At 42.9% G+C, this 21224-nt stretch overlaps 1 protein-coding gene across 2 annotated transcripts; it reads left to right on the top strand.

Moving 5' to 3' along the window:
• Nucleotides 1-77: 77 nt before the first annotated feature.
• Nucleotides 78-12853, top strand: SCPEP1 (serine carboxypeptidase 1). 2 transcript variants are annotated; one of them, XM_052808345.1, is made up of 13 exons: nucleotides 78-196; nucleotides 1778-1923; nucleotides 2873-2962; nucleotides 3881-4036; nucleotides 4526-4600; nucleotides 4818-4890; nucleotides 5900-5937; nucleotides 6121-6249; nucleotides 7755-7839; nucleotides 8664-8774; nucleotides 9434-9571; nucleotides 11088-11251; nucleotides 11375-12853. In XM_052808345.1, the coding sequence occupies exons 1-13, from the start codon at nucleotides 145-147 to the stop codon at nucleotides 11438-11440; spliced, it is 1323 nt and encodes a 440-aa protein (XP_052664305.1). In that variant the 5' UTR covers nucleotides 78-144; the 3' UTR covers nucleotides 11441-12853. The 2 variants fall into 2 exon arrangements, with proteins under 2 accessions (XP_052664305.1, XP_052664304.1); XM_052808344.1 differs by having other exon boundaries at nucleotides 8661-8774.
• The last annotated feature ends 8371 nt before the right edge of the window (nucleotides 12854-21224 follow it).

The raw sequence follows: 21224 nt of genomic DNA, 5'->3' as shown, positions 1-21224 counted from the left end.
CGAGAGCGCGCGACGGCGCCGCGCGCGGGACAAAAAGGGCGGGCGGCGCGCGAGCCTCGGCCCCGCCCCCTGAGGGCGGGGTGAGGGCGGGGCCGGCGGGTTGCTGCGCACGTGACAGCGCGGGCGCCGCGAGCTGGTGGCGGGATGGGGCCGCTGTGCGCCGCGACGGGGCTGTCGGTGCTGCTGCTGGCGGCAGGTACGGGGCTGAGGGACGGCATGGCGTGGTACGGCACGGGATGGCATGGCACGGGATGGCATGGCATGGCATGGCATGGCATGGCGCGGCACGGCGTGGTGTGGGGGGTTCTGCCCTGCCCTGCTCTGCCTTGCGCCTCGGCCATGCCCCGGGCAGTGCCGGAGCGACGGCCTCCGGGCACGTCCCGTCCCGCGTAGGGCCCGGGCTGAGCCGCGGGAGGTTTCCGAGCCTCGCCGCGGCCGTCACCGCCGCCCCGGGGTCGGTAGCCGGGCGGGAGGCGGCGAAGGGGGTGGTAAAAGCGGCGGCGCGGTGGGAGCCCTGGTGGGAGCAGGTCGAGCTCGGGGCGGGCCTGTGCGCTGTCGCCGTCTGTGCCGGGGACTGTCGCGACCTTGGGAGTCGTCTCCTCCCACCCCGGCTGGGGTCTGCGCTCCCCGGAGCCCCAGGGAACCCTTTTGGGGCAGGAACGTGGAAATTCAGGTCCCAGTTGATTCACCTGGGTAAACTGGGTGGGAGAGGCTCCCCACAAACCAGGGCAGCGCTCCTCATCGCTGTTTTACCCTGAGCTGTCATCTGTCCTTCGTGGAAAAGACCCCCCCAGACCCTCTTCCGTTCCTTGGCGGCTGCGAAGGACGATGGAGAAGCCATGTAAGCCAGCGTGCCTGTAAGCGTGAGATCGTTGCGGTGCCGTCTGATACTGGCTGACAGGAGCACAGGCCCCTGGCCCCAGTGTTTCATCTGCGAAACCCTTCGGGTCGAGGGCTGCAAGGAGCCAAACAGCCGTATTGGGGTGTCACTGCTGTTGCAGTGAGGGCTGATCAAGAAAGCGTGGTGTTGCCCACAGTGATATAACCTGTTCAGTGCTGCGTCCTGTGCATCAGCAAAGACTAGGCACTGTGGGCTCAAAAAGCCTTATTGCTGCTTGTCCAGTGGACTGCTGCCTTCTGGCATGGGCAAGAAGATTGAGGGATGTAGTTGCAAAGGTCTGTTTCTGGGAAAGTGCCTGTATCCTCGATGGAGAACAGACTGACTGCTTAAGTTGACAAGACTCTACTGACTTAATTGAGTTTAGGATTAGATCTTAGGTTCACTTAGAAGTGACCCCTCTGTCTATCCTGTATTTACTGTCCTTGGGGACTGTAAAATGATTTGATCTTCCCAGAGACTAAGATAAAAGTGTTGGATCCCTGAAGGAGCCCTGGTGCCCCTGAAGCTGGTGCGAATTATTCCATCGTGTCTAGTGGGGCTGTGCTTTCAGCCCAGGCCTTGAAAAGACTTTAAATGTTTCCCTGATAGTAAAAATTATCCTAGCTATTGGGCTGTTATTTTGGCAACAGCTGTAACGTCAGGCCCTGATAAGTAAGCATGTAATTACACGCTTAGCTTCATTCACTGATGATAACTCAACTATGTGTGTGGGCGTAAGTATAGGCAGGTTTCTTATAGTAATTTTTTTTTTAATGGAAGCACTTCTAATTATCACACCCAAGACTGAAATGTAATGTTTTGGCATAAATCTGGTGGAAAGCCCAAAGCTGAGCCTTTTAACCTAGCTGATTTTTATTTTTATTCCCCCCCCTCAAGGTGTAGTTCTGAGGCAATCCCAAGAGCCCAAAGAGCTGTGGGGATATGTGCAAGTTCGAAATAAGGCCCACATGTTCTGGTGGCTCTACTATGCAAATAACCCAACCAAAGCCTTCACAGAATTACCTCTCATCTTGTGGCTTCAGGTAAGGTTTGGTGAAAGACACTTAAATGATAATTCTTTCCATCTGTGCCTGGTTCAGTCTGATAGGTATCTTGCAGCTCTACAGAAATAGGATTCAAAATTGTCCAACGCTAAATGATTCACCTTGTGAATGAGGTATTCAGGCTGGGAAGAAATAATGAAAATATCATTCTGCAATTGTGGGGTGTCGTCAACTGCTCACCTGCCATCAAGTTAAATTGCAGAAATTGAGGTTGTTCTTATCTTTTATACAACACTAGTGCTTTTTGTGCCAGACACTACAGGTACGTTGTAGCATCACAGCTCCTTTCCTGAAGATCTTATAGTCTAAAGAACGTTCAGAGAGAGAGAGAGTAGATAAAATAATCAGAGCTTTAGAAAGATTTCTAAATGGAAAAAGGTAAGAGAGACTCTGATTGTTTAGAGATTGGTCCCATTCAATCACAGTTTGATAAAAGGCAGTGGTGTGTGCTCCACATTCACCTCCAGCAGTACATTTCAGAAGTTAATGTTGAATATAATCACTTGATGACTTGGTCTTTTTCTTTCTGGGTTATTTCTTCAGAGTGAAATGCACATGCTATACATGCTGATAAAACTAATGACTTGCAAACCTCTGTGGATAGCTAACTTTTGCATTCAGTATTAAGGGAATAAGGGGAAGGGTTTTCAAACTGCACTCACATAACATGCAACTCATTAGATGCTTTTGCAAGTGGGTTATTGCTTCTCTGTTTAAATTCTTGCTTTCAGAAATGGCATGTGTACACATAATGAAAGACGATGAGGAAGAGAGCTCAATTTGCTTTGCAAATTAACATGTAGTGCAAAAGCCATTTTTTAAAATTTACAATCTGTCATTCTACTTACTGGCTTGCTTTTATTTTTCTCCTGTCATATCTATACCATGCTGCCTTCTAACTTATTTGTCATTTGGTATTTCCCCACAGGGAGGTCCAGGAGCTTCAGGCTGTGGATTTGGGAACTTTGAAGAGATTGGTCCATTAGACAAAGAAATGAAACCAAGAAATACAACCTGGGTATAGTAGAGAGTTCAGCTTCTAATTACTGATTGCAAATGTTTGTTGCTTGTGTAAGCAGACGATTGCTATGCAAAAATGCACAGAACAGTTTTCATTTGAAGTTCAATACAGCTATAATAATTCCTCTTAAAATAGTGTGGTTAATAAATTGGCTTATAGGAGTAGCCTTGTTAAGAACTGAAGAATAGTCATGTTGATTTGATTGGATGGAATATGTCTGGGCTTCCACGAATTTCTGAATTGCAGACGTCTGGGAACCTGAGAGCAGCGAAATTCTAGAAAGATGTTATTTCAGATCATAGCTTCATTGCATACAGCCATAGAGGTTTTTCTGGATGGCTGGCAATGTATAACCAATGGCTCGTAATTACAAATCCAGTATGGCCTTTAAGGGAAAACAAATTACAGCTGCTTATGAAGGTGGAAGTTTATTCAATGAAATGGATTTGTGCTCCAAGCTACCAATAGTCTAACTACTCTGGAGTTCCCTAGACCGTATGGGTGATCTGCCGTTGGATCACTGGGATTTTTTGCGTGCCTTTTTTGTTGCACATTGAGCAAACTGAAAGACCTTATGTTGTACCTCTTTATTTGTGAGCCTTACTGCTTTGAGCCATGCTAGCTATCTGTGTGCTGATCTACTGATTTCATTTGTCCACTTGTAACTCTACAACTATAGCATTTGCTATAGCAATTTCACAAAAGCCCAGCAACCCAAAAGAAAAACCCTCTTATTTTATATTCTGACAGACAAGTCTCACTTATACCATTCTCTCTCTTGGACTTGCACCTAATTTTTCTGAAAGTTCTTTCAGGGCCAGAGATTTCCTGGCTCAATCATTTGTGCCATCAAAACTAAGATTTTCGCTAGTGCTGAACTGAGGTTTCATACAAACCTTCTTTCTGCTCGTACAGTTGCAGGCAGCCAGTATCTTGTTCGTGGATAATCCAGTGGGCACTGGATTCAGTTATGTGGATGATTGTAGCTTGTTTGCCAAAAACCTTTCCACAGTAGTTTCTGATATGATGGTTTTTCTTGGAGAATTCTTCACACGTAGAACAGAATTCCAGGTAAGTGAATTGAGTTCTTGGTTAGAATCGTGTTTTTCTTTGCTTTTAAACAGATCTCAAAAAGAATTAGTGAACAGACTTCCAGATGGGTAGTGTTTGCTACTAGGTAGCACGCATTTGGTGGGAGTCAGTGCAGGTATAGCCACTGCCTCTTATTTCCCATAATTCAGAAGTTGTATCTTGAATTTGGTGCTAGTTAGATAAGCAATGGGGTGCATTATTGTCTATCGTGCCAACCGAGAAGCATATAGGATCACAGCTGTTTCTAATTCCAAAATACTGAAGTGCCTGCTTCAGAACTTCCCCCAGTAATTACACCAGGATGTTCTGGAAATCTTATCTGCAGCTTAGAATCAGAAAAATATCCAGTGTTTGATAGTGAGAGGTGAACAAGCCAGTGCCTGGGTTCTGTGGGATGTGGGAGATGGTTGGAGGTATTTTCTGCCCTCTGCCCAATGGGTTCATTGTGTGGCTTCTGTCTCTCTCCAGACCATCCCATTCTACATATTTTCTGAATCTTATGGAGGTAAAATGGCAGCTGGCATTGCTTTAGAGCTGCATGAGGTAAGTAGTTGGAGGATGTAGTTTGCTTTTCACTTTAAAACGTGGTGTTCTACAAGTACTTATATCTCCTGGAATACACTGTCCCTGTTGTCTAATTCAGACTGCGACTTATTTTTTTTCACTTAAAGAAAACTGGTTCTAGAGTCATGAATATCTAACTAAAAGTTGATTTTTTTGTTGTTGTTGTTTGGTTTTGTTTTTCCTCTTATTCACCAAGGCTGTTCAAAAAGGGACCATAAAGTGCAATTTTATGGGGACTGCTCTTGGAGACTCATGGATTTCTCCTTTGGGTATGTTTAAAATCCTCAGACTGTGGGTGGTTTGCTGTTGTTGTTTTGTTTTGTTGGGTTTTTTATCATTCCATGAGTATCTAGGGTCAAAAATTCCATCCCTGCCTTAAGTGAATTAAATCTCTAGTGGGTCTGGTAAATCAAAAAGAAATACTTCAGCATTGCAAGCTGTGATTGAAAAATCTACCTTTACAATGTATCTAGATTATGAAAAGTTAAGAGAGCATAGTCGGTGAGGAGCATACTTGCATATCAAGTGGGGTGGTGGTGAAATGTCCCTACGCACCTCTACAGCCTCTGAGGTATTTTGGCAAGAGTACTGCACTTAAAATGTGTCCACCAAGTGATTCACAAGAGTGCAACTGAGGTTTTCTTTCTTTTCACAAGAAGGCCTTGTGCTGAGGAACTGATGTGCTCACAGACCTGGAAGAGATAGGGTGTGGTCTGGTGGAGGACAAAAACCAAATTAAAGGACTCTTGGTCCTTCAGTGAGATTTGCAAGGGCAGCCTTCACAGATTCTCTGCAGCATGGGACAATATCAAGCAAACGCCTACCTGTCTCCTATCAGCTGGTCCTTGAGACCTTATAAACAAACTTGTTCTAAAACAGATTTGTTTTATAACTAAATTTTTTCCCCTGTAACCTGCAAACAGATCAGTTTAGATAATGCCCATTCACTTGTCAGATCGCTCCCCATGTTCTAGCAATGTGCTGCAGTGTTGGGGTGAGAACATTTTGGTGAGAACATGTCTGTTGCTTTAAATAAATTTCACTGATTAATGTTTAAGGGGTTAATGACATTGCAGTGCTTTTATTGGTTCTCAGGATTTGTAAAGAACCTGCTCTGTGGTACATAACCTTTGGGCTAAACATAGCTGACAGTACCTTTTTACTGATTAATTCATCTCCGTATATTTTTGTCACAATCATTCTTGCAACAATAAAGAAAAAGTAAAGGAAATTGTACGTCAAGAGCTCATGGGTTTGAAATCTGTTCTGTTTCTTTAGACTCTGTGCTGTCTTGGGGGCCCTACCTTTACAGCACTGTAAGTATCTTCTTAAACTCTTGGTCCTCACCTGATTACTTGTACTGCCATACAGTATAAATAGATGTTGACTTTTAAGGTTAGCTCTTAGACAGAATAAAACTTCAAATGCATGGAGACTGTTACCAAGAAATGAATGTGAAATTATAATTAAAGTTGTCCCCCTTTGTGTTTGTCTTCCAGTCTCTGCTTGATGATAATGGTCTAGCAGAGGTGACTGCTGTTGCCAAAGAAATAATGGATGCAATAAATAAAAATCAGTATGGGCTGGCCACTGAGCTCTGGGGCAAGGCTGAAGATGTCATTGAAGAGGTGAGATCTTCTTTGAACAGCATTATTAACTAACTGGTGCCTGGGGAGGCACACAATTTCAGGTTATCCTTTCTATGAGCACTGGGTTGGTGTGAATTCTCCAATCCCCTGCCCAGTCATTTTTGCCAGTATTTGTTTTATCCTAGTGCTGATGTAAAAGAGCTGTTTGTTTGCTCTGTGTGATTGTAAGAGGCAGAGGGTAGAGTGACCCACATGGCCTTGCAGTATTGCATCAAGGTTTCAACCTGGCACATCACTTAGATGCTTAATTTTAAGCATGCAGTTAGTCCCATTGATTTCTACAGAACCCAGTTTCAACTTAAATGAGCTATGTCTCCTTGAAGGCTTTGTTTTGAATATTGAAAACTGCATCCAGCAAGACACAAATTTCAAGTTAAGCATAGATCTCTATGTAAAGAACTACAATAGGTGGACAGGGTGGAAAGGAACCTCAAGTTATGTCCTGTTACTGTGGGTTACCGCATCTTGTTACTTAGCAAGTAACAGCTTAAAAGGTAAAGTTTTGCTCTTGTTTTTTCTTTTGAAGGGTTGCTCCAAAATCTCATTCTTTCTTGTGTTTTTGTTTTAGTACAAATAAGGCTCTGGCTTCCTCAAACAGAAAGACTAATCTGGAGCTGCTTCCTTTTCTTGCTCTTTTTGTTTTGTTTTGTAACTGATGGTGCCTTGCACATAGTTGGTTTCACTTCTTACTGTTTGTAAGGAACTTGTGGTTCCCATTTTTCTTTTCTCTTCAAATCTGCTTGTTTTCTCCTCCCAGTTGTGATATCACTGTCAGGGTGCAGGCACTTCAGTTCTTCTAGGGTTGCTGTTGTGAGCTGATTTCTGACCTATGCATTAGAACTTTAAAAATTCAAGAATTGAATAAAGCAGGGCTTCAAGAATCTCAAGTAACTTCTCTAATGGCAACACTGATCACACTTGTCCTGTGGATGCAGGCAGTCTGCTGTCTGCGTCAGAGCTGCCATTCTACAATTATTGGACGCATCCATATGTCAGCAGTTCCAAAAGAGGGATGGCTGATATTGATCACCATGTTCTTGAGGAAGCATTTTAGATTTTGAAGGGTTGTAGATTGGGAGGATGTTGAGCAAGGGGCAGCATCAGGCTAGACTAGATCTAGCAGAAGAGACCATCTGAAAGCCTCATCCGGCATCGCAGCTCTCTACAATGAGTAATGAGAATCTGCAGTCATTTGCAGGGTGTAAGGCTCCCTGTAGCTTCACATCCGTTTCAGAGAAGTAAATAGCATCTCTGGCACAACCCACGTGTGAACAACACAGACTTGAGAAATCTCTTCCCCACTTCTCAAAGCAAATGTAGAACCAAAGTTTTTCCATAAGTATCCTCCTGACATGTAGGTAAAGTGGCAGGTCACAGGGTCCTTTATTTAGGATTTAATTACCTCTTTTTTCAGAAAAGAGTCTTCCTCATATCTGAGAAATGTTTTTTGTTACAGTGTTACTGAAACTATCTTGTGTTTTCAGAACACAGACAATGTGAACTTTTATAACATCATGAATAAGGAGGTTCCAGAAATGAAATCAAGTGAACACGAAAATCTCCATCTCGGTAAGTTGTATTTAAGTACTTGAGCTTCTGAGGCCCTATGTTTGCATTTGTGTACCTTCAACTCTGATAGTGGGAATAGCCTCAATTTAGCACATCCTTAAAATGGGGCCTTCAGATCCAAAGGATATTGATATTCTCCTGAGCAGAACTTGTTTGCTCTTGCATAAATAGGGATAAAGAGGAATGTGGAACAGCCCTTCTATAGGTTACACCTCCACCTAAACATCCTGCACAAATTACACCAAGGAAGTAGTCAGTATAATTGCGACATAGTTTTATGACCTTTAAGTCACTTCCTCTTAATGTCTTTCATTTCTGTCTTCAAGCTAGGACACAAAAATGGCTCATCAATATAGTCTGATTAGACTGGTTTGCTCCATGATGTTTATGCATCAATGTGAAAAACTCATGCATAGAGTTTCTTTCAAGCTCTTTATCTCTTTCTATTGGCTTCAGCAGTGAAGGTGAATGGCACAGTTAACTCCCAAAAGTAAAGCACTGCAGCTCAAAAATAACTGGTCTGTTAAGGAGATGAAATTGTGTCTGTACTAAGTGGCTACAGGAGAAGCTGGTCCCCTGAATAAGTGCTGTGTTAGCCAGAAGTAGAAATGGATGGTTGGGTTCTTCCCCTATTATCCCCTGACCTAAATAAGTGTTGACTTCAGTGGTTTCTGTTAAAAGTAAGCAAATCTCTCTGTGGTGTTCCATTTTTCATTAGAAAAGAGTTTGTTGGCCATGACTGTTAACAGTGAAAATTGCTATCTATGCAGGATGACTGTCTTAAATGTGCCACTAATCAAAGTGTGTTCCCTTTTTTTCAGTAGGACTTTACCAACGCCATGTCAGAAATATGCATAAGGACAGCCTAGATGAATTGATGAATGGACCCATCAGAAAGAAGTTAAAAATTATTCCTGACTGTGTGAAATGGGGAGGTACTTTCCTGTCTGCTACTGTACATCTAATAGTCCATTATTGCTGTTTACAGTACTGCAGTCTGCAGGAAGATACTTTACTGTAGTAAGCAGACACATTAAATTGTCATTATCCTTGGGCCTAAGAAGAGGACTTATTCTCAGAAATGAACATGTAATGGGGCAGGCCTGTGGGAGCAGATGTGGTTCTGGTTTTGATTCTGCTGCTTGTATCTATCTTTAGCCAAGCAGGTAAAAATACAGGGGGAGGAAGAAGATCCTCTTTATCTCAGCAGCTGGTTTCTGTCTTTCAAGCAGTCTTGCTGAAATTCCTGTCAGTTTTTCTCTGCCAGAAATCTGGTATCATGTAAAGCTGCATGGTGTGGAGCGGAGGGTGTAAAACAGAACGGAAGGCTTAAAGGACTGATGCCAGCACCCTGTGTATATAGTAGGAGCCAGAAGCTACAACGCTGTCTGTGAGCTCCAGTGGGAGCATGGCTGCTTTCTGGTTCTCTTTTAGTTCCTCAGACTGATAAATCACTGGCTGCCGCTTTGGGCTAAGACTGGGTTTTATGCAGCTGTGAACTGCATTTTAGAACACTTAGCCAGTTGCTTTTGTCCCAGCTTGGGGATGACATTCTTCATCGGTTAAAATTTGTCTTCTTTCTGGTTCCAACCAGGTCAGTCCAGGGATGTCTTTGAGAACATGGCTGAGGACTTCATGAAACCTGTCATTGATATTGTTGATCAGCTTTTGGCAGCCAGCGTCAATGTTACAGTCTATAATGGGCAGCTGGATCTCATTGTTGACACCATGGGTAAGGGACTTCTTGACTGGGGTTGGGAACAGAACACATGACGAGTAGAACATGAAGTTGCCAATAATACTGGTACCTGGATCTCTCCAGTCTTCTGTGCAAATCTCCTATGTAACTGACAACACTTAAATACTACAGTCATGGATGAGCAGCTCTTAGTATGTTTTGTTTACGTCCCTCTCGGAGGCAATTCCTTTACCTCCATTATACTGTTGGGAAATGGATCTGCAACATCAATAATTGCTTGTTTCAGTGAAGTGCATAAGTAGGTAGCTAATAATTCACTTAATTTGACATATATATATTTATGTTTGTACACTCATTCATAAATGACGAATGAGGACAGATGAATAAATATATGGAGATTATCCTCTCTTCTGTGCTTTGAAGATCCTGTTCTGTGGGGCAAAGGTCATACCTTGCTACAGATTTGTGCACAGTACAGGTCAGCCTTCACTGAGTGGCCTGCAGCAGAGAGCATGGTGCCAGGTGAGATGGAACAAGGGTGTTGGTAATTAATCAGGGAGGGTGCAGTTGCAGAGTGATCACACCTGCTGCTCAGTAACACGTGTAGGCTCCTGCACCTCTTGGCCATTCAAGGGCTTTGTTTGTCCCTTGCTGCTTGCAAGATGCAGGCTTGATCAAGTGGCAGTTCGGGAGCCAGGCCAAGTGTTGCTGAAATACCTCATGCTGCAAGACTGCAGTGCTCTCTTCCATTCACCTTTTCTTATTGATTTAAATAATCTGCACTCACAAACTGCACAAACATCTTCCTATGTTGTGAAAGGCTTTATCCTTTGTCTGTCTCTGCCCAGTTAGATGCCCTTCATGAACAACATAGCAATCAATAAATCAGGAAACAGAGTATTTAGGCTGTCCAAACAGATTAGCAGTTAGTGGTGCTCCAGTTTTATCACATTTTGAGCTAAAATTGAGCTGCAGTTAACATGTAAATTCTTCCAGTAGTTCAGAGATAGGCTAAAGTTTTGTCCCCCTTGGTGTCCTGGAATTGGTCTTTTTGCTGTCTTGACCTCCACCTTCTCTAGCAGGCACCTGAAAACAGAAAACCTTTCCAGGCTGTTCTTGATGAGTGACCGTACAAACAGAGAAGCAGTGTCTCCTCTGATTTCCAAGAGGGGGACTTGGTGTGGCTGATCCTTCTCCATAGCAGGACACTCAAGGTGTTTGAGGAGTAAAGCAAAATATGTCAGAATTGCTAGGGCTGCAGAGCCTCTAAGAGGCACATGTTCACCTTGTGCAATCATAAGTCCATTTCACATACATCTTCACTGTTTGCTTTTTCCCTTCTCCCTCCATTGGTTTGTTTCAGCTTCTCCTGAACATAGCCTTGGTTGTTTCCTAGACATAGCAAAATTGTTTTTAGAATCTGAGCACACAGAGACTTTCTGCTAACTCTGCTGTATTGGTATCTAGTACAGTGGGCATCTGGCTGAACTGGGACTCCCAACTTACTATGTCAGTGTCAGTAATCAAGGATATCTCTGATCTCTAACAGGCCAGGAGGCATGGATCCGGAAACTGAAGTGGCCTAATTTGGACCAGTTCAGCAAGCAAAGGTGGAAGGCACTCTATGTGTCTCCAGAATCCACTGAGACAGCTGCTTTCCACAAGGCCTATGAGAACTTCGCTTTCTTCTGGATTCTTAAGGCTGGGCACATGGTAAATAATATACTTCTTGGGGTGGGAAGCACCATTATCAGCAAGAAAACTGAAGATGCGTGTACACTTGCTATCTGCTTCCTTATAGCAGCTGCTTACCATGTGCTCTCATCTCTGTCCTAGGTACCGTCTGATCAAGGAGAGATGGCACTGAAAATGGTCAGGATGGTGACCCAACAGCAGCACTAGGGAAGGGGAGGCCAGCTGGTATGGCGTCCTGCCGAATGTCAGTGCTCTTGCAGAATGCGAGTCCAGAATAATGAGCTGCAGGAGGAACAATGGCTATTTGGACACATAGCCTCTCTGATTTTGCTGATAATGTGCGCAAGCATTTATGGAAAGGCATTTTTTTCCTTGAATGAATTGAATTTGTAAGCTGTGATTTGCTGCCTTAACACTGTTCATAGTGACTCTTCCAGAGGGAAGTCCACTGTCATAAACAACTAGCTCTGAGCCTTTGCCTTTGACTTGGAAGGATTTTGTGCTTTTGTAAAAAGCTGCCCTTCCTTGAATGCTCTCTTGTCTGTTCACACACCAAGACTAAAACTGATTTGAGTCCTGATAGATTTGCTGTTTGTTCCTCTCAGAGAGCTAACCTGTTTCATGAGGCCGTGAAATGTTCCTTCCTTTGTCCTTAGGCCTCTGCTTGAGTCACCTGGCTGGATTACAAGCTGAAGACATGGAGATGCCAGGATAGAGGACCTGCCCTAGAGGAATTACGGTCCATCTCATCTTGCTGAGATGCCTTAGTTAGGATCCGAGATTCTTCAGGCTTCCTATGCTATGGAGAACTGCCCTGCCCCCCCCCCCAACCGCCGCCACCCCCAGAGGAGGATTTGATCTTTTTCATCTGACCATTTGTTTCTTGTTTTCATTCTCTTTAATGACCGTTACTCAAACTTTGCCTTTAGCCTTAACACCTAAAGCACATCCAGCAGGAATTCCTGCTTTCCTGTATGCTGAAGCAGGAGCCCTGTTAATACCCTCTTCTTGTACAGAAGAGAGTCCTAATGAACAGAATCCTCTTAAACCTTCTGAGCTTAGCCTGGAGAGTGGAAAGGAGAGCATTGTTTGAGCAATAATAGCATAACTCTGAAAGACAATAGCAGTGTTTAAAAGAAGGATATAAAAGCTAGAACCAATACCTTGATCCATATTTTTCTAGAGCTTTTTTAAGTCTTGCAGAGACCTATTATTTTGAAACTTTTTTTTTTTTTTATATAGTACACAGTCAAGAGGAGATCTGGTCAGACATCATTTGACTTCTGCTATGGAGCACAAAGTGACAGTTGCTTATTGGTGTCTGATAGGAGGCACAACAGCTTGTTCCAGCTGTCAGAATCCTAAATAAATAGTAACCACTCAATTACTCCAGCAACTGAAACTGTCGTGAAATGTCTGATAGTGTTGGCTTAGCAAGGACTGAGGCATAATGCTATGTAAACACATATGCAATCACCCAGCAGCTGGAGTATTGGCATCTAATAATTGCTTTCCTTTTTCATGTTCTCTGCTTGAACTGTATTCTTCAGAACTTTAGCAATGCAAGTCCAGATTTTTCTTTTAAACACGTTTTTCAATAAATGCAATAGGTCTAATACATCTCTCTTCAGCATCACATTGATTTCACTGCTTGAAAATCACATCTTTTCTGTTTTGGCTTTTCAGTTTAAAGCCCCTGCCAATGGGAGCAGATGCTGTCACACTTGAGAGGGAAGGGTGCGGGTCTGTGCTCTCCCCCATGACTGCATCGCACGATGAGGAGCACATGCACTGGGGACCACAGCCCCTCCCATCCTTTCCACAAAATGCACTCCTTCGGAGCATGAAGGGCAACCCAGAAAGGCTAGGCAGAATCAAACCAGCAATTGTTTCTATTCTCTCCTTTGTTGAACATTAGATGAACAAGAATAAGAGGAGCGTCCTAGAGGTGTGTAAATCCACATATCTGCATTCTTGGAATATTGTAAAATAACTCGCCAAGCAAATAAGTATGTCTGAGCCTGGACAGTTTGAGTTGGCTTGTAGTCCTGAATCCTGTTATATACAATAATTTGCATTATGCCTAAACAACTAATACTATAGGGCTTGATAGAGGGAAAGGATTAAGATGGTGTCTCCAGAAAGCAGCATTTACTGCTGTTCTTGTGCTTCTTTATCAAATGGGACATTGATTCACATTGCCTAGAGCTTATGCTCAGTGATAGGCCTGAGACATCTGTTTCTTGTCCTGCTTTGTTTTAGCTTCTGCAGGTTTTTCTGTTGGCAAAGAGATGGCTTACGAGGAAAAAAGATGGTTTCAAGAAGGCTGGTGGTAATGATTTGTTGGTTTTAGGGGCTATGCCAAATCTAAACATGTTACAATAAAAATACTTGCCTGTGGAGACAGGCTCTTAAATAGTGTCCATTTAAATGCAAACAACAAAAAAGCAGCAATCCTTTAATATCAAGGAATATTCCTTCCTTTTATTTCACCAAGGGCTCTGTAACTGGTGCATCACAGCTCTAGATCATCACAAAGGTGGGTCACCTGTCCAGCAGAAGCTGTAAGAAATTGGTTGCTTTGAAAGGAGTTCAAGTCCTGCTGTGTATCTGATTAGCAGTGTCGTACTTTGTCCATTTTGATTTCACACAGTAAGCTATTTCCAGATAAGGGCTGTCACTTGGCAAATCCATTAGAATGAATCGCTCTAAATATTAATAAGATTTTTTACAGATGCTGGACCAGTCAAAAGAAAACAGCCCAATGTTTGTATTTCATCCTCTGCAGCTGGAGGCTTTGATTGCATAGCTAGCCTGAGAGCCACTGACTTACTTTGCTCACCATCAGTTGAGGACAATTTTCATAGAAACAAATCCAACTGTGTTAAAAATCAATAATTCAGCACTGCCTCTTCAGCATGAACAGTTTTGGCTTTCTATAATTCTACCAGAAAAGGTAGAAGAAAGCCAGAGAAAGAAACCTAAATGTTATCCACTATGTGATAAACAGGTGTCTTTGTCTTTTTCCTTTCTATTTTGCTGGATCTAGGACAATATAATGGGGAAGGGTCACTTGGTGCATCCACTGTGCCTTAAACCAGTGTGTACCAGCGCCTCATGGTCACTGGTGCACAGAGGATGCAGGACAGATGTACCTTTGATCTGGCTTTTACAGCTGTTCCTATGCAGTAGAGGTTGAGACTGTTGTGGACAGTAAACGCAGGAGGCAAGGGATCTGCCCTATTTGCCACCACAGAAGTATCTGTGTAGGCACAACATTTGTGTCTAATGTAACTAATCTGGCATGGGATATTTTTGCTGTAGGAAGAGTGAAGCACATAAGCTATTTCTAAAGGGAAGTTGGCACATAATGCTCATCGATTTTATGTCTTTAAAGCTTGAGGCTTAACAGTGGGCATGTAGCTGTGTGTTGAGTTATCTTTTTTCAGAAGATGAATGTTTTGAAATGTTGCAACATCTGCTTATCTCAGGATTCAAAGCTGCAACAAAAGAAAACATCTGTGTACTGAGGCAAGATGGAGCACTTCTTCAATGTCATGTTATGTCTGTTATCCTCTAAACATTCTGCTGTATGGCAGCACAATTTGTGTGTGTCACTTCTGAGCTCTGGGGTATGTTCATGTTTTTCCAGAAGGGATTCAGGAAAGGAGTAGTAATTTATCTGACCCACAGACAGTAATGAAGGAATAGTAAGAATTTGAGTAGAGTACAGTTCACCCTTGCAAGGTTTCTCTGAAAACTGTTTTTGGTATTTGCTATATAATAGATTCAGTAGTTAAAGAGTAGCTTTATCTCTTGTGGAGGAACAAATGTACCATTCTGGTCACTGTTTGGGGGGGATTTTTTTTCTTCTTTTTTTCTAACTGGCTGGTGATTGAGGTAGTAGGGAATTATGTTGGATATATCTGCAGGAGCGGAGGCGTGTTAGTATGGATGGCCTAATGCAGTGGTTTTCAACTTATCTCAGTTTACAAACCCCTCACCTAAAATATTTCCAAGGAAAGCAAAGCAGCCTTACAAATTTCATATATTGACCATTACTGTTCACTTGTATCTGATAAATAATGTAATTCAATGGCTAGCATTAGCAGGGTATTTGCAGAATTGATGCACTAACTATACCAATGGTCTAAAACAGATGGGAATATTGGCAGACCATATCCCATAGGGGACTTCAGAATTTCCAGCCTTAGTTTGAAATAGTCCTAAATGGTTAGTCTTCAGGACATACTCTAAAGAATAATTTGATGCCTTCCCCCCCTCCCCCCCCAACCTACTGGAGGTTGAAAAACAAAGCACTAAAAGAGCATGGCATTGTGCTGATTTATCATAGCTAGCTGTCGGTGTTGGGTGCTCCCACAAACTGGAAATTGAGAGATGGACTATGAAAGATTTCTCCTATTACAGGGACTTCTGGAGCAGCAAGCCAGACAATAACCCCTCCTTGCCTGCTGTTCCAGGGACTGGGCAAGCACTGCAAACAATCTACCTTGAGATTAGTGTATCAGGCCTCGGCTCAGAAAGGGGCTTTCCACTTAAGTACTTTTGTGCTCTAGAGCTTTGGTTTTCTGTTTATTCTGTGGTTACAATACTGCAGGGAGGAGGTTGGGGTGTCTCAGAAGACCAAAAACATTCATATAATACCCAGTTCCAGTAAATGTCTCACTGTGGCTCTGCTGTTCAGTATTTCCATCTATGTATTGCACAAGTCTGGATCCAAAGTACTCTTGTGGTAAGGCTGGGTTTTAGGATTTAGAACTTGCTCATCCAAAACATTCACTTGGATGTCATGTTGGCAAAATCAACTACAGATTCACGGGGGACTTGAACAAATAAGGCCAGAGTGACTGTATGGCAAGGAGGCAAAAATCATACTTTTGCTGAAGCTGATTCAAATCCAGGAGTTCATTTCTGTTCTCCCCTAATTTTTATCCTCAGTCTCGGTACCAAAATTTATAGGTAGATACTGTGATGAATAGGGCTTTATCAGTTTTGAAATGCTGAGAGTCATCTAAGCATAAGAGACAGCTGGAATAATTCCATCTGCAAGCTGTAGTCAGTAGATTTGATAATGCCTACCACAATAATTTTTGAAGGCAATTATAAAGGCTGCTAGAACCAGCCTGGTTAAGCTGTCTTTCTAATTGCTTCTCTGTTACTAGAATGTCCTTTTCAGGACTGTTTCTTTACAAGCAAGCTGGTTGCAGTGTGTCTTTGAAATAGTCAGACTGTGCTCATCACCACTAGCCCCACAGCCAATTTGGTCCATTGGTAGTCACAGCAGTAATGATGCCACACCTACATTCTCTTGCATAAATATTTTTGTTCTGTCCTTTATCTCCCATTAGTCAGCCAACTTGGACTCATCTCACACAATCTGTTTTGGGACACAACAAGTAATCACTGTTTGGCTTTAGCATCAGTACGGTATATCGTGTTCTATTTTATTATTCTGTCCTAGATCTCATTGCTAAATACAGCAAAATCTGGGAATTACATTCCTGTAGTCAGCTGTAATAAAACTGCAGATGGAACACATTTATTCAGGTGTTTTGTAGTCCATCTTGGATAGGACAAGGTAAGCACAATTTCAGAAACTATTTGAAGCAGTAAGGGATAAATTACTGAGCAGTTCATATACTGTGTTATGGGTGATTTAGCTTAAAGAAAATACACTGGCTGGTGCACCCTCAGTCTTTAACAGCTGCTAGATGATTTGCTAGATGTTTTGGGGTTTGTTTTTTTTTTTTAACAAATGGAGGGAGAGACATGGGAAAAAAAAAGTGTCTTTCCCTTCAAGAGTCTGGAGCTTAGGTCTGTTAATATTGTTTGCTTGTTAGAGCCAGAGAGGAATGTTTGCATGTCTCTTGACAGTTCTTTTGGGGGTAGAAGCTGAAAATAACTTGACTGTAGCTATTACACTAGATGTCCTTCTTACACTGTTGTCTTGGAGTCTTAAACATTTCATTGTACCCAGAATTTCCTGTGAAGGAGTGAAGATCTCTTCCTGAAGCACTAACGGACAGAAATGACCTAGTGGCCTGGCAGCTGTCAGATGCTTTCTAGCACCATTAATGCTTTCACAAGGTTGCCAGATGCCATTGCACATTACAATCTGAGGCAAAGGTATGCCTACCCAACTGCTTAGAGCTCATCAGAGAAAAGCTGACAGGTACTGTCCTTTCCCTAAGAGAAGGCAGCAAGGAGGCTCCTGGAATGTACCAAAAAGAGAGGTTTGGTCCCAGGGTATTTGGAGGACTGTGGCACTTCTTGGAACAGGAAGAAAGCCTGCTTTATCCCATACTATTCGTTCACCTCTGTTTTACATATTATTTTTCTTACCAACCACAGTATCCTCACCTTGCTGCCTGCCCTACGCAAGGTGGCCAGCGATGCGTTCTTTTGGCTGGTGACAAAAGTGCAGTGAAAAGGCTGGCCACTTGGTGGAGTAAGGAGACCTTCAAATACCATGGGAACATCTTGGCGTTAGCAACTATGCTCATGGTGCCATCCCTGGAAGTACCTGGTCAGCACTTGGAAACTGAGTTTGATCCTATGAATTCACAGTGGAAATGGTTTTATGTGAGCCGGTACAGAGGATTATTTAATTTTAGCAATAACTTCATGAGAACAGATATTTTGGTCTTTGTGAGCACAACCCCAGTTACAACAAGGCTTTATGGTTGCAAATAACAGCTACCGTAGCCTGCTTTAACCAGAACATACCAGTCGATATTGTGATTTGTACTTAGGCACGCTCTTTTTCAAATGGTATACTCCCTGCCAATCCTTAAAACTTTTTGATCAATGTCTCTGAGGGTAATATCTGTGTTGTAAGAAGAAACAAATAAGGCATTGGTGTGTTTGCTGCGGTAGCTGCAGTTAGCTGTCTAGCTAGGCTCATCTAGCAGAGTTATGCACATACGTAATTCATAATCTGCTAAGAGTGCTGTTGAAATCGAGCAAGAGCATTCATGCTATGTAAAATTAAACCACTAAAACTTTTACAAGGTGAGGTCCTTTAGGAACTAGAAAATTTCAAAGGAAGATCCTTGCTTGTTGAAACATTTCCCTAAAATTTTGAAGTTTTTGTTGTTGTTGTTGAACCTTTTTATAATAGAGAAAAGATTAGAGAAAATGGCAGTAGAAAAATCAAGTATCTTGCTTCTGTACCATACCTAATTAAGCTAGCCTGAGAAAACTCCATTACCTCTTAAGTAATATTTTCAAGTTTTCAGGCAGGGCAGGAGTATTAATAAGCTAGTTCTTGCTGCCTATTACCTGTTCTTTATGACACTTAAAGAGAATATCCAACTGTTATCTATGCAAGCACATCTGTTATGTTGCTAATCAGAGCTACAGTAGTCATTGGGAAACAGGATTTGATTCAAAACACAGTAAGACTATTAGAAGCCAAATATTCAATGAAGGTTACATTGTGTATACTATAGAGAGAAATTGTGCTATGAAGCTGTTCTGAGAGACTGGGTCTCGAGATGTTGCTACTATATGCTGGAACACAACCAGAATTGTAGATAAGGTCATCAGCCTTGGGGAAATGCACTCCTTAGATGCCATTTCTGACACCAGATTACAATTTGCTACGTAAGTGGAAGTGACATTGATGGAAAAGCAGCTGATTGTAAAGAAATCCTGCAAATGACAGCCATGGCCTGTGGTATTGTCCTGGTTTCAGCTGGGATAGAGTTAACTGTCTTCCTAGTAGCTGGTACAGTGCTGTGTTTTGAGTTCAGTATGCGAGGAATGTTGATAACACTGATGTTTTCAGTTGTTGCTCAGTAGTGTTTAGACTAATGTCAAGGATTTTTCAGCTTCTCATGCCCAGCCAGTGAGAAAGCTGGAGGGGCACAAGAAGTTGGCACAGGACACAGCCAGGGCACCTGACCCAAACTGGCCAACGGTGTATTCCATACCATGGGACGTCCCATCCAGTACAGGAACGGGGAAGTGGGGGCAGGGATTTGCCGCTCGGGGACTGGCGGGGTGTCGGTCGGCGGGTGGTGAGCAATTGCACTGCGTATCATTTGTACATTCCAATCCTTTCATTATTACTGTTATTTTATTAGTGTTATCATTATCATTATTAGTTTCTTCTTTTTCTGTTCTATTAAACCGTTCTTATCTCAACCCACGGGTTTTGCTTCTTTTCCCGATTTTCTCCCCCATCCCACTGGGTGGGGGGGAGTGAGTGAGCGGCTGCGTGGTGTTTAGTTGCTGGCTGGGGTTAAACCACGACAGGTATTCAATGAAATGTTTCCTCTTGAACTATTTATTCTTAGCAGGCAAATATGGTAGCACCACCACTAGTCATATTTCAAGTTCAGAAAACTAGATTTGGAGCATGTAAAATATTTATTCCACATAGTGTACGTCAAACAAAGAAGTTGCCAAACATCTCCGATTAAACAAGTATTTTGATATGCTTGTAAGGAAAACTAGCCCACTGGTACTAGCAGACATGTTCTACCTAGAACTAGAGAAGCAGAGATCAGCAAGGAGTAATGCCAGCTACATCCACTGGCAATAAAAATTGACGTCCTCCTTGATTCAGCCTTAGAAACTGTACCTTGCCAGTGCAGTTGCCCAGTAAGTGTGTGGCACCTGTTCAGCTCAGTGTCCTGACTTTAGCACACTTGGGGCACCTCCCAGTTTTCAGATCCTGGATCTCTACTGACAGCATCTCACATCCCAATTCTTCTGTGTTCAGTCCTGTCAAATCATCTCCCAGCTGTCAGATCTTTACTCAAAATATTCAGCTGTCTACAGTGACAGCTTCTACAGCCTCTTCAGCTCTCCTGTCAGCTTGATTCCAGTGCTCTCTGGCACTCAAGCTGTCTGTGGCGGTTCTCAGACTTCAGTACTAACTCCCCAAACTGTAGTACACCTGGAACATTTTTTCTCTTCCCCCTCCTCCTCCTCCTTACAAATTAATGCAAGAATGACACAGATGTTAATGCTGACAGTTTTGGTATAAATCTATGTTGCCACTTACTTGTGTGTTTAGACCAAGTTCCTTCTTCCTCCAGCAGAAGATAAAGGAGAGCCAATGGAAACTAACTGGATTCTACAAGGCAAAGCACGACCCCTCTGAGGTGTGGGAATTCTTCCTCTGGTCATGGCAAACAGGAATAAGTATTTCTTCTTCCCCCTGCCCCCCCTTCCAATACTAGTGTGACTCCACTTCCCTGTCTGAGACTGTACAGCTGCCCACCTGCACACAGAGGTGAGGCAGATGGTGCAAGGAGGCACTCGGAGGCAATCTCAGCAAACAAGGTGGGACAGTGACACAGATGTGCTCTGAAACTTTGAAGAGGTTGAACTCCACTTCAGAGCAGTGAGACTAACAGTAGCTGATTCCACATAGGTGTGCTTTCCACAACTCTGAGGGGTACCAGCTCACAGATTTTTGAATACTTTGAATAGGTGCCCCTGAGGGGTGTGCTAAACTCAGTCCCCTGAAGATGAGTTCAAGGGTCCTGAGATAAAAGCTAAACATCCCCACATCTTAAGAATCCTGCTCTAACTAGACAACTTCAGAGAAGTTTTCTGATCAAATATTTTGCTTCCCTTTTCTCTTTCAGGTCTCCTCACATCTCTTCATAAATTCTTTGCTTCCCAAGGGTCATATCTGATCTCTGCACTTTGATTTTTTTTTTTTTTTTCAGTCTGGAAAGACCCTTTTGTTCATCAGTAAGGGAACAGGAGAACTCTTCTGTATTTATTGTAAAACTAAAGGAAGGTCAAGGTGGCAGAGGCTCTGGAACCAGCTCCTTATCTCTCTGTCAGAGGGTGGATATGTGGGGAGCTGTATTGCTAAAGTGGTATGCGCTGTCACTGTGTTGTTGACCAACAGCTAGCTGACTTACAGCCTACAGGGCTGTCAAGTCAGCCTCTTCCTGAACCCTGAATTTGCACATAAAAGGGATGAGAGACTCCGTGCTCAAAGAAA

The sequence above is a fragment of the Harpia harpyja genome, chromosome 14 (assembly GCF_026419915.1).
Source record: "Harpia harpyja isolate bHarHar1 chromosome 14, bHarHar1 primary haplotype, whole genome shotgun sequence".
Taxonomy (NCBI): Eukaryota; Metazoa; Chordata; class Aves; order Accipitriformes; family Accipitridae; genus Harpia; species Harpia harpyja.
The sequence above is the reverse complement of the archived record's forward strand: the minus strand, read 5'-3'. Positions and strand labels throughout refer to the sequence as shown.

What these genes read in the sequence shown, in the direction of transcription:
- SCPEP1 (XM_052808344.1), top strand. Translation starts at nt 145, where the DNA reads ATGGGGCCGCTGTGCGCCGCGACGGGGCTGTCGGTGCTGCTGCTGGCG. An exon ending in CTGAAGATGTCATTGAAGAG is followed by an intron (nt 6,250 to 7,754) that starts GTGAGATCTTCT and finishes TTGTGTTTTCAG; the next exon opens with AACACAGACAATGTGAACTT. An exon ending in ACACGAAAATCTCCATCTCG is followed by an intron (nt 7,840 to 8,660) that starts GTAAGTTGTATT and finishes CCTTTTTTTCAG; the next exon opens with TAGGACTTTACCAACGCCAT.